This window comes from Sceloporus occidentalis, unplaced genomic scaffold, assembly GCF_023333645.1.
Source record: "Sceloporus occidentalis isolate IW3139 unplaced genomic scaffold, rSceOcc1.0.p SCAF_56, whole genome shotgun sequence".
NCBI lineage: Eukaryota > Metazoa > Chordata > Lepidosauria > Squamata > Phrynosomatidae > Sceloporus > Sceloporus occidentalis.
The window spans coordinates 4428870-4450556 of NW_028317036.1; the positions used below are offsets into that span (position 1 = coordinate 4428870).

The following is a 21687-nucleotide window of genomic DNA, read 5'->3' on the forward strand; positions in this document are numbered from 1 at the left end:
CTGGTCATTCTGCCTCCATCTCTTCTTTGGAACATCTTTGAAGCCAGTTAACTCAATTTATCCCCATGAAACCATATATTTTTGGAAACTAGACACTCCAAGGTATTTCAAATGCTGGTATTTTAACCCTTTCCATACACTAATTATACAACCACACTTTGTCAAACTTTGTAATAGTAATTTTTTTTAATTTTTTTTTCACACAAATTGGATTTTAGTTATACATATAAATATATATGGTATATGTCCCTGTCAAACAACACCCCACTATGTGTTCAGCAACATCTCCTGAGTACAGTGATACCCCACATGCATGGTTTGTCAGGTTGTGTGGGGGCTAAAAGGTAACATTTGGGACATGCGTAATTCACGGTTTCAATTTGAAATTTTGACATCCGTTAAAAACTTTTTTTGTACCCAACTTTCGGAAGGGGCAGGCTACAAGAAAGCCTGGCCTTTCTCCAAGAAGGGATTTGATCTAGCACCGTTAAGCGATTCCCTCATGCCATGGGAAAGACACAGAGGTACAAAAAAATCTAAAAAAATATAATAGTGGAACAGGAACAAACAAAAAATAAAAATAAAAATGGGCAGTTGTGTGGTACAGCTTAAAGCAGTTACCAAGGCAGAGTGCAGGTTCTCCAGGGCAATCTGGACAGTAGAACGTGGTGTCCTTTCTTTGCCCCCTGCTGTAGCATACCCTGCATCTTTTTTGGGGACTCTGCTTCTTCTTTGTAGGAGGAAGTCTAAAAAGCCCCAATTCTATTAGACTCTGTCACTGCCCGGGGAACAGGTGCATCTTGGTACAAGATACCCGAAATAACTTGAAGTTGAAACTGCAAAAAAGACAGTTGCATTACGGGATTTGCTTTTTTGTGCAACAAAAAAGCATTGTAGGTCGCAATTTGCATGATATAAATTGCAACCTTCTTGTACCAGGCCTTTGCCTTCCTCATAATGAGGTAGGGCTGTAGGAGTTGATCTGACAGATCAACTCCACCCATGTTCTTATTATAGGCCCTGATGCACACTGGCTTTCTAGTGACCCCAGCTCTGCCACGGACAGAAACCTCCACAGTTTTCTCATCGTGGATGGTGGTCAGCATGCACACCTCTTTTCTGTCCATGAACTTCAATGCCAAGAGCTCCTCTTGACGTAGAGCTGAGGTCTCCCCCTTTCGTAGTCGGGTTTGTGCCAGATCTTGTGGGAAACCCACGCGGTTCTTTCTAATAGTACCGCAAGCTACTGTGTCAAAACAACCCAGCAGCTTGAACAAAGGGACGCTTGTATAAAAGTTGTCAACATACAAGTGGTAGCCTTTGTTCATAAGTGGGAATATTAGGTCCCACACAATCTTGGCACTGGTGCCCAGATGTTCTGGGCAACCTGGAGGGTCAAGGTGGCTATCCTTTCCCTCGTATACCCGGAAAGCCTGAGTATACCCAGTCTCGCTCTCGCAGAGCTTATACAATTTTATGCCATACCTGGAGCGCTTGGAAGGAATATACTGTTTGAATCCCAACCTTCCTTTATACTTCATCAGAGATTCATCCACGCAGATATCCCTTCCAGGTGTATAAGCCTCTGCAAACTTGGCAGCGAGATGGGTAATCAGGGGGCGGATTTTATAGAGCCTGTCAAACTGTGGGTGTTCCTTAGGGGGGCACAGGCTATTATCGCTAAAATGCATGAAATGAAGAATCATTTCATACCTTCTCCTACCCATGCACTGGGTGTAAATGGGGGTACTAAGGATGGGGCTGGTACTCCAGTAGGAGCGGATGGAGGGTTTTTTAATAATTCCCATCAGCATAGTTAACGCCCAGAATTTAAGAAATTCTGGCACGTCAATGGGGGTCCATGGCTGCTTTGCAAAATAGGAGTCGGGGTTAGCAGCACGGTACTGCTGGGCATAAAGGTTTGACTGGGAGACAATGTCTCCCAAGATATCTTCTCCCAAAAAAATCTGCACAAACTGCAATGGGGTGAATCCTGTAACATCAATATTGATGCCAGGAATTGCAGTAAAAGGAGGGATAGCTGGCTTATACCTATTAGGTGCTACCCACTCCTCAGGTGCCCTGCCACCACTACTTGTGGCAGCGGACCCAGCAGCCACAGATACATCACTAGATGTATCTGTGAACTGACCAACATCAAAATCTGACGCTGTGTCAGTGGCCTCAGAATCTGAGGCCAAAAAATCATACGCCTCCTCCGCAGTATACCTGCGCTTCATCATTAACCCCTAGCCGGTAAAATGAAAAAGAAAATAAAATATATATAAAAAAAATACAGTAAGCAAAAAAGGTGCTAAAAATAATAAAACAATATAAAATAAACCTGAAAAAAATGTGGATAAAATAAAAGGGCACAAACAGCAAAAAAGTGCTGATGTGCAATATCACTGCCTATGCAGTGATCAACAGTAAGGAAGGGGTTAAAAAGAAAAAGAGGGGCTCTTATAAGAGCCTTTTGTGTAAATGTTTATTTTTGATAAGATTTTATCAAAGTGTACCTGCTTTCTCACGATCTGTCTCTCTCCCTCACTAAAAGCAAGTGATGGAGGGAGGCAGATCTTTACCGGTCAAAGGCAATGTTTATAAACATTGCCTTTGACTGAGCAAATCAAGATCACTCTCCTGAGTGATCTTTAGGCTTTGGGTGTCAATCAATGGATGCTGATAGCATCCAGCAACACCCCCTGAGTGATGAAAGCGATTTGTAATCGCTTCTGAGGCTACTGCCAGGAGAAGGGCAGCGCCATCTTGGAAGGCAAGGTAAGCATGGCGGCTCCCTGCCACTAGAAACTTAGTTTAAGAAACGATCAAAGGTCGTTTTTTCCACTAAGTTGGTGTTCTTGAAATGCCTCGATATCGAGGCATTTCAGTAACACCAACTTAGTGAAGGAAACGATTGCCGATCGCTTCCTAAACAATTTTACCGGCGGCATGGCGCCGCCATTTTTAAACGAAACGCCGTCTTTTTTATTAACTATTATAAACGCTCCGGGGAGCGATCTAACCGCTCCCCAGCGTTTTTTTTCTGTGTTGCTGAATGCCTCTATGTCGAGGCATTACAGCAACACCATCTGAATGAAGAAAGCAATCTTTGATTGCTTTCTGAAAAAATTTAACGCATGACGTGCCTGACCCGGCAATGGACGTTAAGGGGTTAAAAATGAAATAATACAAAAGGGGGGGTGGCTGGGTTGTGGCATTACAAAATCAATATAAACAGGGGTGTGTGGCTGGGGGTAATACACATGGCAGTGGGGGGCATCAACAATAGACAAGAGTGTGCTTGGGCATCACATTAACCAATACAAATGTGGTTAGTTGGGGCATCACATAAATCAATGCTGGGGGGGCAATACACAAGGGTGTGGGGAGTAAATGCACAGAGGGGGCAATACACAAGGTTGTGTTGTGGGGGGGAAACAGTAATCAATACTAAAGGGGGACCTGGCTGGGGCATCAATACACAAGGGGACAAAAATACAATAGGGGGAGTTAATGACAAAGTAGTGTAGAAAGTAAATTGTTTATGCTTCAGTGTGGCAGATCCTGTCCTGGTGTGTGTATTTGGGTGTTGGTGTGGCAGAGCCTGTCCTGGTGTGTGTGTTCGCGTGTCAGTGTGGCAGAGCCTGTCCTGGTGTGTGTGTTTGGGTGTTGGTGTGGCACAGCCTGTCCTGGTGCGTGTGTTTGGGTGTCAGTGTGTCAGGGTTCGCAAATCAGACCCAGACAAAGTCACTCTCCCGAATACCCACTGTCCACGGGTACTGAATCATCTGACCGTAACGTCATCTAAGCGCGTTTCCTGTCGTCTCCATTCAGGGCCGCATAAAGTTGGTTGACGGCGCGCGCGCACCTAGCGGCAGTCATGCTGGATGAGGAAGCCGGAGGTGCGCGCGCGCCGTCAACCAACTTTATGCGTCCCGAATGGAGACGACAGGAAACGCGCTTAGATGCCGTCACGGTCAGATGACGTCACGGTTGGGGACGAGGCAAGTCGAGACAAATGAAACTATCTCCTACTTAACACAAACATGTTTATGGAACGCCACTAGATGTCACTGTAAACAAGTTACTGAATAGAAGACCATTTTACAAGGAATAATCCTGGGGCAAATGACTCAACATGAATGAATGGAAGAAGTACTCCATGATAAACACCCAAGTGAAGTATATAGTCCTTTGGGAATTATGCACTAAATCGTGCAATTAAATATTTCATCTCTCCATGCACAATGACAAACAGAGGTGTCTATTTTCTAAATGGATAGTTGTCATGGATGGTTTAAACTCTTGCACTTCCCTATTCACCATGAAGGTCCAATCCCAGTGAGCTTCTGGTACATGAAGAGCCTGGCTGCCCTTATATATAAACATTGGAAATAGTGAGATTTCCTTAAATTACCTATACAAAGTGAACTATGCATTATGCAGGGCCAGCCCAGGCCTTCTTAAGGGATAATGAAGAAGAGAGTTATATCCTCAATTTTACAGGCAATGCTCTCCTTTGTGAATAGACCTCAGAGATTTTCTTCTGCAAGAAGGTCTTTAATAATGTATAGTTTATTCATGAGGCCTTTTTGAATTTAAAGGACACTATGCAGGGGTATTTAACTCATTTTACAAAAAACACACACCACTTTCTGTTCAGTTAATAACACCTTTATCAATATGTCCCACAGTGCCGCTAATCTGATTGTTGGGCCCTGGATAAATGATCAAACATGAAACAAACATTTTAATGCAGCCTGTCAGTTAACAAAACATTTTCCCAAGTCTATGTTCTTTGAAGAAACTTATCATAAACTCTCAAAACAGTTTAATATTATTATTGTTTTATATAGCTCCATCAAATTCCGTAACGCTGTACAATGGGTAGACAGGACCTGAGAAGTAGTACTACATAACAATATGGCTTACAGAAACAACTGGTGAGGAGGGCCCTGCTCAAGAGCTTACAATCTTAAAGGAGTTAGGGTCAATATGTAAACGTGCCATTGGTAGGGATGGAGCAGCCAACTAGTATAAGTATTGCAGGAGAGGGACTAGGAAAGGTGAGCTAAGGGAATACGGGAGGGAGTTAATGTGCTATGTTGTAAGCTTCCTTAAAGAAGCGGGTCCTAAGGGATTTTTAGGAAGGACCGAAGGCAGTGGGAGAGACGGATAGACCGGAGGAGAGCATTCCAGAGGATAGGGGCAGCCCTGGAGAAATCGGAAAAGCGTGCATGAGAGCTAGAAATCAGAGGAGAGGATAGAAGGAGACCATTGGATGAGCGGAGAGACCGGTTAGGAGTGTATTTAGAGATGAGCGAGGAGATGTAGGGAGGGGAACCACTATAAAAGTAAGGGATAATGAATCCTGAAGCACACAGGCAGCCAGTGAAGAGACTGACAGAGGGGAGAGGTGTTAGTAAAGTGATGGAAGAGGAAGATAAGTCTGGCAGCAGCATTCATGGTTACGGAGGGGTGAGAGGGAGACTAGCTAAAACAGTTACAGTAATCAAGACGGGAGATAATGAGGACATGGACAAAAGCCTTGGTGGCATCCTGTGTTTAAGATTGTTTCCACTCAGCTGTGATATTTTTGCAACAATCTCACATTTGTTTTGTTTCCACAAACAGGTGAAAGGTCCGACTGCAGTTCTGGACTCTAGCGCACCCTAACATTGTTATATTTACACCCCATATCCTTTGTTTTACCATTTCGTTTTTTGTTTATTAGCTTGTTTAAAGCTCGCTGGATTCCACCGAAAATAATCTGGTAAAGAGCCCAGAGACAGCATTGCTACTCAATTAAGATGGCGCTTTATAAATTAATAATAATAATGCAACAGACAGGCAATATTTCAGCGCTGGTATTTCAGCTGCGACTCCCATGACACAAAGCCAGCCGAACAAGGGGGCGTTAAGCAAGTGTTTGTCTCCTATCAGCCGCGGTTCACACAACCGCGCTACCAAGCCTCGTACGCCTTCTCCAAGGGACGGCGGGTAGGCAAGACCAGCGGACATGACGTCACGGACTGCTTTGAATCTGTTGCCGGGTTGTTGCCTTTCCAGCATCCCATAGAGGAACTTGAAGCCCGTTGGAGCGCTCTTAGCTTTCCCTCAGACATGTCTGCTGTTAGCAGCAGCTCCAGCGACGGGCAAAGTGAAGGCGCCGTGGGCCCACAGGTCCGCCTGTTTGACCGCCGCTCCGACCAGGCAACAGAAGAAGAGAAACGTCTGCATGTCCGAGGCAGCTTCGCACTGTTCCGAGAAGATGTCTGCCAGGTGAGGGACACTGTGCGACATTTGGGTCCCTCATAGAAACTTCTGAAGTGATTCTCTCGTCAGAAATTACGAGGGAACTGAGTGCATAGCAAGGGTGGATAGATATGAGTAGCCGAGGTACATGGCTTTATTTGCATGGGCTTTAATTATATCTATAACTAGGACAATGAAGTCATAAATTACTATAAGCCTATGTTACTATCATATCCTGTCAATAGTGCAGTGTGTGTGTGTGTGTAGTCCTCAGGTATATTTGCCAAAGTAAAGGTAACAAAACGTGTATTTTTCAACTAATTCAGTGTTATTTGTTGTTTATGTAACATGTACAAGGAAGGAATAAGCAACTTCCTATATATGTGTGTGTGTATGTATATATATATATATATATCATTATGGTAAAGAAAAAAAACACATTTCATCCGGGCATTTAAATTACTGTTAAAAAATAGAATGTCTGAAGTCAATACAAATGAGTAAACTGCAACAGCCTAAAAACATGAGCTAATTGAAACTAAATAGAAAAAAACACTGTTCTTGATAATAGTAACACAAGGAAATGGTGGGAGTTCCCCTTTAAGGATATACACATTAATCCAGTGATATAAAAAAAGTGTTTTTAGGGAGAGCTGTCAATAGTATCAATCTTCCTTTGACATTAAAAGTAATAGGAATAGACTATTATGATAGCAGATTACACTCTAAATCAGGGATTATTTCATTTAATGTGAGACCAATATGAAAGGGGACACTTTTTGTGATGGCTGATGGGTGCAAAAGGCCAATCTCAGCAAATCAGTGATCTTTAGAAGTAGTGAGGAACTTTGGCAACCTTATTACTGTTTTAAAGTAGGAAGTGTCTGTTCCCCTGAAAAAAGCAACTTCAAATTTATTAAGCAGAAGATGTATTCTGGCAATTTGGGGTTATTGGGAAAAATAATTATATATTGTTTTTTTCGAGACAAAAAAAATCAACATCCTTTTCCATTAATAGTAAAATATTAGGCTTACGGCACATTTCGAAAACAATTTTTTTTGTTTATGTCAAACCTGATCGTTTGACTCTATTCTTGCCCACTGAATAGAGTCAAACTATCAGGTTTGACATAAACAAAAAAAACTCCAAAGCAGCTCCGCAAATGCTTCAGAAACAAAAAAAAAACAAAACACCCACACAAGCTAGGTTATTTAACAATACCACTTTTCAAACAGTGATTTCCGACCATCGTCTTCTAAAACGTGTGTTAAAATAATAACTGAGTTTCTAAAACGCCATTGCCGTTTAGCCCAGGATTTACTTCACAAGATAGATGCCCCTGATTTGAAACAGGACAGAAATATTCTGGGGGTACAGTAATATACCACATACACTGGTTTTTATGTCTAGGACCGAAAAGGGTTGTCATTATAAGAGGTTTACAGGTGAGCATTAAAGACATAAACAAATATGTTCATTTATTTTTTAAATGATCTTTCTCCCTCTCCTTCCCCTTTTGCATTTTCCTCACACTGACCCATTTAACTTAATTTAGAAACTACTCTAAACTGGGTCCGTGACATACCAGTCAGCTTTTCTTGACCTATAACATGTTTTCTGTTTAGTATTTTTCGATTTGGCGAAAGAAGTTTGATACCCATGTATCACCCATACTACAATACAATTGCTTGCCTTTTAATTATTTTCTTTGGTCTTTTTTTAGGCTTTTGGAATACCTTCCGATGAAATGTTTGTTATCACCACAACAAACAGAAAAGCAGTCACAGAAACCAACTTTAGTAAGTTCCTAGACTAGTATGTCTGAAATAGTTGTGCTTCAAACCTAAAAGGGAGCTCCTGCTACCCTGCCCATTGTTTTCTTAAATAAATGAAGTATGTAAGTAACACATACTTAATGCTTTGTCTTATACCCCCATCATTTTTTTAAATTTGTACTTAATGTTTCATGTGAGTACTTGCCTAACCATGATTCCCTAGCTCACTCCATCCTCTGCCCTTCCTACTTGGAAGCCACCTGGAAATTGGAACACTGCTACGATTATTCCACCTGCAAAGTAGGGTGAGCCATGATTGCGTATGTATGGATAACAAATGGCATCTAGGGTCCCATACAGAAGACCTGTATTGCCAAACAGGCTAAAAAATGCTGACTTTTTTTATATTAGCAATACATGGGTTCACATATGGTGTGTCTGGGATCTATGTTGGATAGTACAGCCCTGTTAAGTCTGGAGTTTGATTATGGGAATGTGATGCTGAATTGCTGTGAAGAAAACATAGCAAGTCATGCACATGGAGGGGAACTAAGGACACCCATGCAGTGTCGGGTAACTATCTACTACGGACATATCACTGGGTACCCTACTCACTGCATAACCACTAACATAATTTTGTAAATATACCATCATTAAGTGGCATGCCCACAGTGTTAGTGTATATACATATACAGCTGTGTACACCAGTAGGCTACAAATGCATGGTTAACATTTCTGTTGCTGTAGTCTAATATGTGTAATCTTGTTTATGGAAATGCACAAAGCCAGGTTATAAATATATTCACATTCTTTTACTTGTATTTTTTTCATACATAAAATTTCTCTATAGTGCTTTTATTAATCTGATGCTAAATATTTTATTTATGTTTAGAACAGTCAAATATAGGCATTGAATTGAAGCTCAAACAAACCTTAAATGCTTAAAAGTAATGTTTGTTACATATGTAACGTATGTATTTTGTAGGTGTGGCTATCAGAGAGGGCACAACATTGTACATTCTCAAGTCTACTGACCAATTACTAATTTTGTCAACAAAAGAGAAAATTGAATTTTTACCGCACTATGATACATTGGTAAAAAGTGGAATGTATGAATATTATGCCAGCGAAGGACAAAATCCATTGCGTAAGTATCTTGTGTTTTCTGCTTTGTTTGTAAATAAATGTATGACACCTGGGACTATCCCAGGGTTCAGTGCATCATTGTATCAATAGTTAAATTGTTGGCAGCTAGTGATCACCTGCAGGGATTTTTGGTCACTCATCTAAACAAAATTCCCACTGGCGACTTAATGAAACTTAATCGTCAGGTGTTTTTTTTTAATTATTAAATGCAAGTTTGCATGCAAAGATAGTTGTGTCATAATGTGAAGCAGCTCAAAAATAAGCAATCCATCAAAAATAGAGAAAAAAAGAGGGAGACTATAAATTAATATTAATCTAAACTCCCAATTTAAATCTGGGTTTGCTGAGAACATGTTCATCATTAAACATTGTAGTTTGGGCACATTGGCTTTTTACATGTATTTTGCTGTTGAATAGGGGCCTTCTAGTCATGAAAATCTTTAGGTTACTTCACATGTATTCCCCATGTCTCACACTGCATACTAAATTCCCTTACATGCAAAGATGATCACACAACTGACATTCTATTTTTTGTCCTGTGCTCAATCACTATCACAGAAATCACCAGGGGCGTAACTAGAAGCCTCAGGGCCCCCGTGCGAGAATCTAAGGGCTCCCCCAACCCAATCTACCCTCCTCTCACACCATCTACCCCCTCTCCCCCCTTCTCAGGCTATCTACCCTATCCCTACCCCCTTCTATCTACATTTTTTTTTTGTTGTTTTTATTTCCTTTTATTCGCCAACCTGACCCCCTCTCAGTTATGCACATCTGCCCCAGGCTTGCCACTCTGCCCCCTGATATGCCTTTTAACCCCCTATATGCCTCTCTGCCTCCAGAAATGGCTTATGCCCTTATACGCCACTCTGGTTAAAAGGCATATAATGGGACAGAGTGGCATATAAGGGGGTATAAGGCATTTCTGGAGGCAGAGTGGCATATAGGGGTTAAAAGGCATTTATAGAGGCAGAGTGGTATATAGGGGTTAAAAGGCATTTCTGGAGACAGAGTGGCATAAAGGGGGTTAAAAGGCATATCATGGGGCACTCTGTCTCCAGAAAAGCCTTATGCCACTCTGCCTCCCCGATATGCTTTATCAGCGTGAGGGGTGAAAGGTCCGTGCGAGGGGGCGGAGCTTTCACCCTTCACGCTGCTCCCATCACTAGGCGGCCATCGCACACGGCTGCTGGGTGCTGATGCCGCCGGCCGGGGCTGCTTTAATACATTTTTAAAATTTAATATGGCAAGCCGGACCAGCTTGCCATATTAAATTAAAAAAACAAGTATTTTAGTAGCGCCGGCCAGCGGCATTAGCACCCAGCGGCCGCTTAGATTAGATTTCGGGCAGCCTGGGGGGCAATTGTCCCCCTGCCCAGCCCGCCCCGGCTTCCAATCCCGAATCTGCGGGCCCACCGGGAACTCCAGGGCCCGGTCGCAGTTGCGACCCCTGCAACCCCGGTAGTTCCGCCACTGGATATCACCTTGTTCCCCCTCTCTGAGCACAACCTGTTACCCAGCTATCTTGCTCTGCATCCTACTCTACCCCATGCCATCTGGTCAACCTTGTCCACCCAAATAACTTAGTCTCCAGCAATTCTCCACAGATCTACTACCCTTACTCTCCCCATCTCAATCTCTTTGCACCTAATTTTAGCTACCTCTGTACAGCTTCACCTCTGTATCTGACTTGAGAAAGTAATCCCAACCATGACATGCTTTCATGACATCACATTTTCAACCCCGGCACATCTTCAATGTTGCTCCAGAACTGCTGAAAGTAGCTGGTGGTAGTCTTAATCTATGTTGAACTTCCTGCAGTATGCATTAATCCTGCTTTCCTATCACTTAGCCTTACATCTTGCCAAGCAAGCCTTCTCATTGTCTTACAACCTTAAACGCTTCCTTAGTACTTCTGGTTTGCTACTACGCCCAGTCACAACCACCCATTCCACTAACCTTAACTGCCTCCAACTTTGCAACTTTAACCCCTTAATGACACGTAATGTCACATCCCTGCAAAAGCATACTTTAAGGACATGGAGGTAATAGTACGTCAGCAACCACTTTAAAAAATTGTAGCAAATTTCTGCCAGGATCGGATGGGGACCACTGCTTTTGGTCTGCCCTGGACTTCCAGCAAACAGCAGCAGTCTCTCCTCTGATCGCAGTGGGAATTGGGCGGGATTGTTAAAAGGAAGCAGGGGACCTAACGTTACGTGCACTGCTACCTTTAAAAAAATAACTTACACTGTGGCTAAGGCTCATGCAGGCTTTACTCTGGGATTGGCAGCTTCAGGGATTTCAGAGGTTATCTTTGGTTCCCACCATGTGTGCAGTCAAAACATTGAAGGGGTTATCTCCTGTGTCTTCCGGTCCCACAGGTCTGTAGGGACCCAGTGACAATCAAGGCTGTGCTACAGTACCCATTATGCACATTTAAAAATAAAATATTTTTAACGTGACTCTAAGAGGTTGGTTATTTTATATTTTTTTAGTTAATATTGTGGTGGGGGTTAGTGGAGAATTATGACTTGATGAAGATTTAGAAAATTAAATTAAATTTAGAAAGGAATCAAATATATTTTTGGTATTCTCCCCCCATTTATACTAAAGCGAATCCTGTTCCTTTAAGGGTTGAGCAGCATAAAGGGATCGTTTGGGATAAATGGGATCGTTTGCTTTTCACTTTCTGACATAGAAAGAAAACAATAGTTTGAGGTGCATCTCTCTATATAATTTTGAAGTTAATTGGGAGAGTCTAAGGTGTTCAAGCAGTAATTGTCTGAAAAAATCCGATAAGTCAGTGTAAATGTAGCAGTGACCTGTTATAAAACCAAAGCATTAATTGGCATCTTTTCATTTGTTTAAGCTTTTGCACTGGCGGAGTTAATTGATAATTCACTTTCGGCTACAGCTAATAATCGAGGTGTCCGAAACATTCAAATAAGATTGGTAAGAAGTTCTGCTGTTTGCATGGTGTTTGTGGGAGTATGATTGCATAGAAATCTTATCTTTTTTCCTGCTTATTTTTTTTTTCCATTAAGATATTTGACGAAACACAAGGAAAGCCGGCAGTTGCTGTCATTGATAATGGAAAAGGAATGAATTCAACACAACTTAAAAACTGGGCTGTATATCGTTTGTCAAAGTTTACAAGAGAAACTGACTTATTAAGGTTAGAATTGGGTACAATCTAAGAGTTGGCTTGGGATATATGTGTGTATGTGTGTGTGTATATATGAATATATAAAATATGTATGTATATAATACACACACACACTATATGTACAAAAGTATTGGGACACTTGACCATTACACAACAGGGACTATTATGACATTCTAAATACATATACATTAATATGTAGTTGGTCCCCCTTTGCAGCTATAACAGCTTCCACTCTTCTGGGAAGGCTTTCCACATGATTTTGGAGTGTTTCTGTGGGAATTTTTGCCCATTCATCCAGTAGAGCATTTTTGAGGTCAGACCCTGTTGAACTGAAGCATTAATATTTTCCTTCACTGGAAGTAAGGGGCCCAAACCCTGAAAAACAGCCCCACACCATTACCAAGACTTAATCACTACTCAATCCGACGCTTGTCATTTTATTGGTGATGTGAGGCTTGCATGCAGCTGCTATGCCATGAAGCTCCTGCCGCACAGTTTTTGTGCTGATATTAATGCCAGTGGAAGTTTGGAATGCCTCAGCTGTGGAATCAGCAGATTGTTGACGACTCTTACACAGCTTGCACCTCAGCACTTTGTGACCCAGCTTTGTGACTTTACATGGTCTTCTGCTTCGTAGCTGCTGTTCCTAAATGCTTCCACTTTCCGATAATACCACTTACAGGGATGAAATTTCACAAACTGACTTATTGCATAGGTGGCATCCTTTCACTGAGCTCTTCAGAACAACCCTTTTTTTTCCAGAAACATTTGTAAATGGAGACTGCATGGCTAGGTGCTTGATTTTACGCACCTGAGGCAATGGATCGGATTGAAACACCTGAATTCAATAATTAAGAGGTGTCTCTCAATACTTTTGTCACTATAGTGCATATATATATATCTGTTAATCAACTTTTAAATGTAATTGCTTGTATTAAATTACACATTGAACAAGGTTAAATGTGTATGAAATTACTGTTTTTTTTCAAATAGTCTTTAAACATTTACTGAAATAACCCTCCTAATTATTCTATTCACTGACCATATGAGTTGCAGAGAGTGCATATGCTTGTATGTGGGTTGATGTGGACTTAAATAGCACATATATACTTTCTGCTTCTCATGCGCAGGCTATTCACTTGGTGCCTAAAAGCGGCCATGCTATGAATTCTTAAGATGGTGTTTTAAGTGTCTGATGGGAGATTGACAAATCCCTAGTTTAGTGAATACATCTCACAACTGTTAACCACATATAACAATTATGGTTTTCTCTTTCTAACCGCAGTGTACATACTCATAAATTAAAACTTTTAACAGCAAGCGTTTAAAGTTTAATGGCAACAATGACTTGTGCTTTTGACCGTTTTTCTTTTCCAGCGGTGAAGTATCCTATGTTCGTCCTCCACCAATGCTTCGTAGCCTAAATAGTGACATCTCCTACTTCGGGGTTGGTGGAAAGCAAGCAGTGTTCTTTGTTGGTCAGTCTGCTAGAGTAGGTATTTTTTTTTAATTTATTTTTTATAAAATCTTACACATAACTTTTGATAGTTCTTTCATTATGAAGACATGTTTGAGAAACATTCCTTAAATGGCAGCAATGGGTCATAAGTATGTTCTGTGTTTTAGGAAAAGCAACCTAGTTTGAGGAAAAAAAAAAGTTAAATTCAGTTGCATGATCTGCTAAAGCTAACCTCTTTATAGCACAATGTGTCACAACCTGTGTCCCATTGTATTATAAGATCTGCTTATCTTTTTCTGTCACACGTGATCATGAGCAAATTTGAAGAACTGCATCTCCATGGCTCCTAAAATTTCAGCCTTAACTTGTTTGTGCTGGTTTTGTATACTCATCCCTGTGGAAATATCCTCTATTTACATGTGCATTGTAGTAAAAAAAAAAAAAGTCTGGGAAAGTAGCAGAAATATTGTACAGCTTTTGTATTTTGAATGATATATGTATGTAATCAGGAATACTGCTTTTATGCGTTTTAGATTATCACCAAGACATTGGACTCACAGGATGTTCATGAATTTGTACTCTCCAAGGAAGATTTTGAGCAGAAAGAAAAAAATAAAGAATTCATTTACAGTGGCTTCATTAGAAATAGAAAGGTAACATTTAAGATTATGTGCATTTTATTTAATTTGTTCATGAGGTACAATGTTAACCTTAATACCAATGTACCCTTAGACGATAAACTACACATGAAATAATCCACATAAATGATAAATTGGGTGTAATCCCATTGAACGATTTATATTCGTTTTTGTTTTGCTGTTACACACTTTTTCTGTTATGCATGTGGACTAAATATGCTTTAATGATGTACTCAAAGTTCTGGAGCTTTTCTTGCAATTTTATGATATACAGTCTTGTGAAAAAGAAAGTACAACAATACATGACATATTACACCGTGTTATGATGTATTCAACAAAAATAAAGCCAAAATGGAGAAGCCCCTTTTTCATTTTTAATGTACCCACACAATAACACATGCTATAACATTTTAGTATAGAGAAAAAAACTGCATTATTTGTTGCTTTGCTATAATGGTCATTAAAGTGGTTGGGTTGACCAAAATATATTAATTTAACCATCTTAAATTTGGAAATGCCTTATATGTATGTATGTTTGGTTTTTTTCTTCAATATAGCCAGCTGATTCTACTCATGTAACAGATGACGAACGCTTCCTTCATAACCTTATTCTGGAAGAGAAAGTAAAAGATAATTTTACAGCCGTGATTATAACTGGAGTACAACCTGAGCATATACAGTACTTGAAGAATTTCTACCACTTATGGACAAGGCAATTAACGTAAGAATTCTAATGTGCTATTATAATAGTGTTTTCAAAGTTTCCGTGTGGAGAGTTTATGCATAATGTGAGTTAAATGCGTTGGGCATAACTTATTTCACATTTTTTGTATTTTTTTTTTTTCTTTCACTTCAGGCACATCTATCATTATTACATTCATGGACCACAAGGAAATGTATTGAATGTTGCCAAAGGAAATAAAAGACCAGGAAGCAATATTGACATTGAGGTGAACACTAATTCCATGTTTATGATAAACTGGCTCCAAGACAGGCCATGAAGAGATTGGATGCATTAAAAGGTTACCATAAACCAGCCATGTGAATATCTGGTTGTTTGAAGTCCTTGTTGTGTGGTCAGATTTTTTTATAAAAACTTTCGGACAGGATCTGGCATTTGTAAGGTGCTTTGCTCACCCGTTAAGTTCAGTCGAAAAAAGATAACTCATGCATCCATATGGGATATATATAAAAGATATATCTTTAAATTAGTAACAAACATATTGTATGTATTTTTTAGCCAAACAAAAAATTAATAATATAAGTCAGTTTGAGGTGTAAAATGTTTGTCCACACTGATTTTGATCTGTGTAGGTCTAAACTTTGTAATTAAATTGTAATATGAACATAAATTATCTTGCAGATCTACATGTTTGAGAAAGGGAAGTTACCCCGGATTATTAACCTTAGAGAGATCAAAGATGACATGCAAACACTTTACATCAACAGTGCATCCGAAAATTTTGAGTTTAAAGCACTTGTTGGGGGAGATGGCGTTGTTGAAGGGATTATACGTTATCATCCATTTTTGTATGACAGGGAAACCTATCCAGACGATCCATATTCTTCCTCAAGTAAGTGTTTTTTTTTGTTTTAATAGGAAACCTAACTTCAACATAATGCTTTCTTTTTATGTCGTTGATAAATTATAGATAGTTACAAGTATAAGAAATTCATAGTTATTATGAAGTACCAGCAATTGGAAACCTTGGACAGTATGTAAGAGTAAGATATAATATTGTAAAACTGCAGGGACGTTATGCATATGAGTTGTAGTGTTTTCTATAATAAAAACTATTAAATTGTGTTAAAAAAAGTTTTACCGTGCTCACTAAGTATATACATTGTGCATAAAAAAAACAATGAGTATATATTTTGTAAATTATATTCTGCACAAATATAACGAATTTTCAAATATATAAATATCTCATTATTCCAAGCTAAAGGAATTAGATTTTTTTTTTTAATGGAAAATGTATTTTTTAGTCATGAAATTAGTATGAAATGTGGTGTGAATTATATTAAAGGTACTAATGTTGCACCATGTATGTCCTGCTCACAGCAACGACTGTTCAATTTGTGCACAAATTACTATGAAAGTTTATCTATGCACTACTTCCTACATAATGATGTTTTATAAAGGAAACAAAAAAAAAAACCTTTTCTGAAATCCAAAAATTATTTCGTTATTGTAGAAGCTACCAGTAGCATTAATTTTAGTTGTCTTCAAAACACATTTCCTACAGTAAATTCAGATGATTGTTCAACTACAATGCATCAACTATGTAGTAAAACCGAAAACTCGTTGTAATTTGTAATTCGATTTTGAGGGATTCCAATTTCTCTATTTGATTTTGTAGGGGTTGGTGAAGACAGTGATGACACAGATGACGAATGCTTCATAATTGAAAAGGGGGGTCGAGGGAAAAGACCAATATTTGAATGTTTCTGGAATGGCAGACTGATTCCTTACACTACAATTGAAGAGTAAGCTTTGTGATTTAAGCCTTGATTACCTTTAGGACACACCTGTATGTCATGTATTTTTCACAGTGGCAGGGACATGCCTGCCTGGACCATCCCTGTCAGCAGCAGCCAACGTTGCTGATTTCCCGCCAACCAATCGTGTAAGGGCGCTCTCACTGTTGCATAAGGAATGCCCGATTAGGCATTCCCTTCTGGTAGGTGTCATTGCATTGCTGACACCTACCAAAAGCTCTTTGGAGGAGTGGAGAGATCCAGTAGGGTCTGTCTATCTGCTGCTGGGATCTCTGTTTGCTCCCCTGCTGGCTAATTGCGCACATTGCGATCAGCAATGCAAGGCTATGCAGCCCTGTTCACTGATCAGTATTACAGCAGCAGAGATCGGGGAAGAGCGTAAGAATCAGTTTCCTTGAAATGTAAATACAAGTTAAACAGTGATGTCATTGTGATATCAGTGGTTATACATAAGATGTACAAGAGACTCCAAAAAGCATCTCTATCCTATATTTAAAAAATATAATCACTACCCCAAACCCCTTAAGACAGATGTATTAAAAATACTAACCTATAGAGCACAACATAAATCGTCATTGTTCATCAGTGGCGGCTGCTGTGTAGAAGAAGTTCTAAGCACAACTGCCAAAAAAGCTTTTAATTTTAATATAGGTTTTTTTACATTATCAAACCTTGGCACGGAAAAGGGTTAAATCCCTTAAAGTAAAGGGATGTGCGCTTCAGAAAGTTGATAGAGTAATGGTGAAAGCTTTTACTAAAGCTTTTTTTAGAATCGCCTGATAGGTGTGCAGACGAAATTGCTAAATGAAATTTGTGTTCATCGGTGCTTAATAATTCACTAATATTTACATTGAAAATATTATACACACACATTTTTAATCAGAAGAATCCCACTAAAAGGGCATCACATTGTTTATTTAAAATATTGTGTGTGTCTACAAATTACACAACTTTCCACCCTTCTCACCTCTTCCTTTTAATCTTGTCTCTTTTTTTCTAGTTTTGATTGGTGTGCTCCTCCAAAGAAGAGGGGGCTGGGTCCGTTGGAGTGTTATAACCGAATCTCTGGCGTGTTGTTTACCAATGACAAGTTTCAAGTCAGTACTAATAAACTGACTTTTCTAGACCTAAGTTTGAAGCTGCAAGAAAAAAACACACTCTTTACAAGAATAATTAATGGACAGGTGAGCATTGCGTGCATATTGCGATTTTAAATAATTTTTATAAATATAGAGTAGATTATACATTGCTGCATTTTAAAGGGACAGTCCATAGCCCTACTATCAATAAGAATGCATATTAAAGTAAAATACTTTATGTATATATTCTTCAGGAACCTTTTTCTATAATATATATATATATATATATATATATATATATATATATATTTTATATAATATATAAGCTACTTGCCTCTCTTGGTCTGATGATTCTTGAAGTTTGATAGACATATAATTTGACAGCAGATAAAAAACATTCAGCACATCTAAATTTTTTAGATTCAAGCCTTAATCAGTGCTTGGTCTTCTCTAAGATTCTTTATTGCTTTATACCTATTGCATGCATTTTGATGTTTAAAGCAGCTACACGGTGTCAGAAAACCTCTCTATTAAAATCAATGGAAGCACAGAAGAGCTTGGTAAATTTAAACGGGGCACTGTCATAGGACACCACCTTTGCCACAAGTCAATTTGTTTGTTTCTGTCCTGCTACACCATAAGTGCTGTTATTGTAAAGTATGTGTGCATGTATAATATATATACATACACACACACGCACGCAAATAATTGAGCTTGCGACCATGTTCAACATTGATATTTCATTATTGAAATTTTTGTGCTCCCACCTCAAAACAGGAGCAGAGGATGAAAATAGACAGGGAATTTGCATTCTGGGTGAAGGAATGCCATGAAAAATATGACAAGCAGATAAAATACATTGGATACAAAGGTACCATCACACGCACAGACGTTGCTTCAAAACGTATGCAAAGTTCTTGGGCCACCTACTCGTCCATAGAATGGGATGGAAAGGCATACAGATCTGGGCAACTGGTAAGATAAATTGTCATCCTGATCCATTAATACATTTGGGATCTGTTGCAAGGTCCATAGTTTGTAAATCAAATTCTGGTTTCATCCTGTCGAATCAGTTTATATTGTTTAAATATGGCTTTTATCCTTACGCCATGAAGAGCACATCAATAGTTAAATAGAAAATAAGAAATCCCTAGAACATCTAAGTACTTCTATAACATGCATTAATATTTAATTATCTATACAAGTAGCAGATGCGGGAAACACCCCTTAAATACCGCCTTTGAGGTACCTTCATGATTTGTTTGTCATGTTTGTCTCGCATGTATAATTATCTTTTTTGTTTTTTGCATTATACAGATTGTTAGGTTTTTCACCATTATCTTAAATTGTGCTTTACTTGGTTAATGGAATTGATTTTTGTGTTAACAATATTGATACCTAGATTGTAAGTCCCTGTGGGAACAGTGCCCTTAATTCTTCTTGTATATCTCTGTCAATTGCTTTTTTTATTTTATTTATGTTTAAGTCCATATTGGAATATATACGTATACAAGTTACATAACCACTAGAAGTAATTTCCATTATTATTTGATGTTCATGTCAGACATTAATTCAATCCAGTATAGGCAGTGGTATCTAATGTGAGCTCAGCCTGGTGTGTCAGGTTTCAGCAGCTTGTTGTGAGAATAAAGCTGAAGACAATTTTGTATTTCTGTAAATTTATTATGGTGTAATAGCATTACATTTTATGTTGCCCATAGGTAAAAACTGTAAAAACTGTGCCTTTATTCTATGGAAGCATAGTAAAGTTTCTTCTACACGGAGATCATGAAGGTGATGTTTACGCTACAGGAGGCGAGGTTCAAATTGCTTTGGTAAGCATTCAAGTGTTTTTAAGGTTGTCCTATGCAGTTGTTTTTATAAAGGAAACAATAAAAATTACCCTGAAAGCCTGTGTTCACTAGAAAGCACACAGCCCTTTTAAATGTAACTGAAGTATGTAAATTTGCCACCACATCAGTTGAAAAAGCATCTCAGATCTTAACTTCCCAGTTGGCATATTTTCAAGCCATATTTGGAAACTCCGTCTTCATAGATGTGATATTCTATTCAGTTTATTAGTACTGCTAATATGTGATTGAATGAGAAGTTTGGGACAGGTATTTTTGTCAGCTGTTCCACTGAATCACTGCAAGAGACTATAGACTGAGAGAAGGATTAAATACAGTTCACGTTAGACAGGCATAAAACATATGATGAAAACAGATGTCCATATCAACTAATCTTTAGTTTTTCCTAATAGGAACCTAAAGAATTATATGATGAAACAAAATGCGTCCCCATTTCAAAACTTGACAGACATGTGTCAATAGCTTCAATTAAGAAATACTTAGAAGATGAAATGGCTCGGTAAGAGAATTGTATGTGGTTTTCTTTATTATAACATCTCAATAGTTGATCAGTTCTACATAAAGATTATCTTGTGTTAGGTTCCCCAAGTCATTGTCGGTGACATGGCCTGAAGGAGATGCCTTACAAGAGAATGATGAGAAAGATGCGGGAACCCCAATAGGTAATTATCAGGAGTTGAAAAGTAAAAATACACTGCCATGTATGTTATGTCGCTTAGGTATTTGTTTCTGAATGCAAAGTGTAGTTTTCATTTTTTTAAGAAGATTACGTTGGCATTTAAATCTGTTAATTATTAGCAATGTGTACTGTTTTGTAAAGTTTTATGCATGTCTTTTGTTTTATGTTGATTAAAACTCATTTTATGTAATGAAACAAATTTCATTTAAGGTGCTTTAAAAGTTGAAATATTGAACAAGAAAGGAGAGCCAATGCAGAAACTTCCAGGTTCAAGCCACGGCACCGCAAAGAAACTCTTAGTGGAACTGAAAGTGATTTTACATTGTAAGTTTGCAAAATGCTGCAAAAACAATATCTATCTCTCTCTCTCTCCAGACTGGAATATGCTGAAGGCAAGATAGAAAGAGGTCCCTGAATTATTATATTGAGAAGCAACATTTTCTCAGTCTCTAGTTAAAATAAAAATAGCTAGATGAATTTAAATAAAAACATAGCTATAGGAAAGAAATTTAAATTGTACAGGTATATTTCCAAATATCACGCAGACTTGCGTATTTCTGCAGTCAGCAATCCTGCAAAGCTAAAGTAAGTAGCTAAACAATAGCAATATATATAGGGACTTTTTAAAAATTGCATTTTTTAATTTGTGTTCCTTAAAGTGTTAAAGTAATGGTTTGCATGACAAAGTGTCATATTTGTTTGGACTGAATTATTAATGTATAATAGTATGAAAAGTAGCAATGTATCTATATTATATTTAAAGCTCCGAGTGGCGATAAAGAAGTTATTTCCCACATCAGTCAGCATGGTGGAAAATGGCCTTACTGGTTTAAAAAAATGGGTAAGTCTCCTCCCTCAAGTCGATGTTTTGGGTAATTGCATATTTTCATCAGGTTTCATGATGCCTATGTGTTGATTTTCATTGTCCTAGAAAACATCACTAAGCTTGGAGAGTATACCCTGAAACTTCAGGTTGTGCTGAATGAAAGTAATGCTGATATGCATGCTGGAAGACCACTGCCATGTAAAAATATTCTGTTTAAAGTAGTAGGTGAGTTTAAAGTTATTGGATTTTTTTTCTGTTGACATAAATGCAAACAAGATTTATCGCAAGTA

The 21687-nt window shown here is 38.7% G+C and overlaps 1 protein-coding gene and 1 pseudogene across 1 annotated transcript in view; one reads left to right on the plus strand and one right to left on the minus strand.

Moving 5' to 3' along the window:
- Positions 1-409: 409 nt before the first annotated feature.
- Positions 410-530, minus strand: LOC149287843 (small nucleolar RNA SNORA35; annotated as a pseudogene).
- A 5596-nt stretch (positions 531-6126) lies between these two features.
- LOC149287844 (structural maintenance of chromosomes flexible hinge domain-containing protein 1-like) overlaps positions 6127-21687 on the plus strand; it is a 47467-nt gene continuing 31906 nt past the window's right edge. Inside the window, exons 1-19 of the mRNA XM_089492436.1 lie at positions 6127-6285; positions 7983-8058; positions 9020-9181; positions 12050-12132; positions 12225-12355; positions 13724-13838; positions 14339-14458; positions 15001-15164; positions 15300-15393; positions 15807-16017; positions 16804-16930; positions 17943-18126; positions 18799-18996; positions 19743-19856; positions 20285-20391; positions 20472-20554; positions 20782-20895; positions 21335-21412; positions 21503-21622. Coding sequence (XP_089348562.1) covers positions 6127-6285; positions 7983-8058; positions 9020-9181; positions 12050-12132; positions 12225-12355; positions 13724-13838; positions 14339-14458; positions 15001-15164; positions 15300-15393; positions 15807-16017; positions 16804-16930; positions 17943-18126; positions 18799-18996; positions 19743-19856; positions 20285-20391; positions 20472-20554; positions 20782-20895; positions 21335-21412; positions 21503-21622 — 2440 coding nt within the window. The remainder of the gene's footprint in view (positions 6286-7982; positions 8059-9019; positions 9182-12049; positions 12133-12224; positions 12356-13723; positions 13839-14338; positions 14459-15000; positions 15165-15299; positions 15394-15806; positions 16018-16803; positions 16931-17942; positions 18127-18798; positions 18997-19742; positions 19857-20284; positions 20392-20471; positions 20555-20781; positions 20896-21334; positions 21413-21502; positions 21623-21687) is intronic.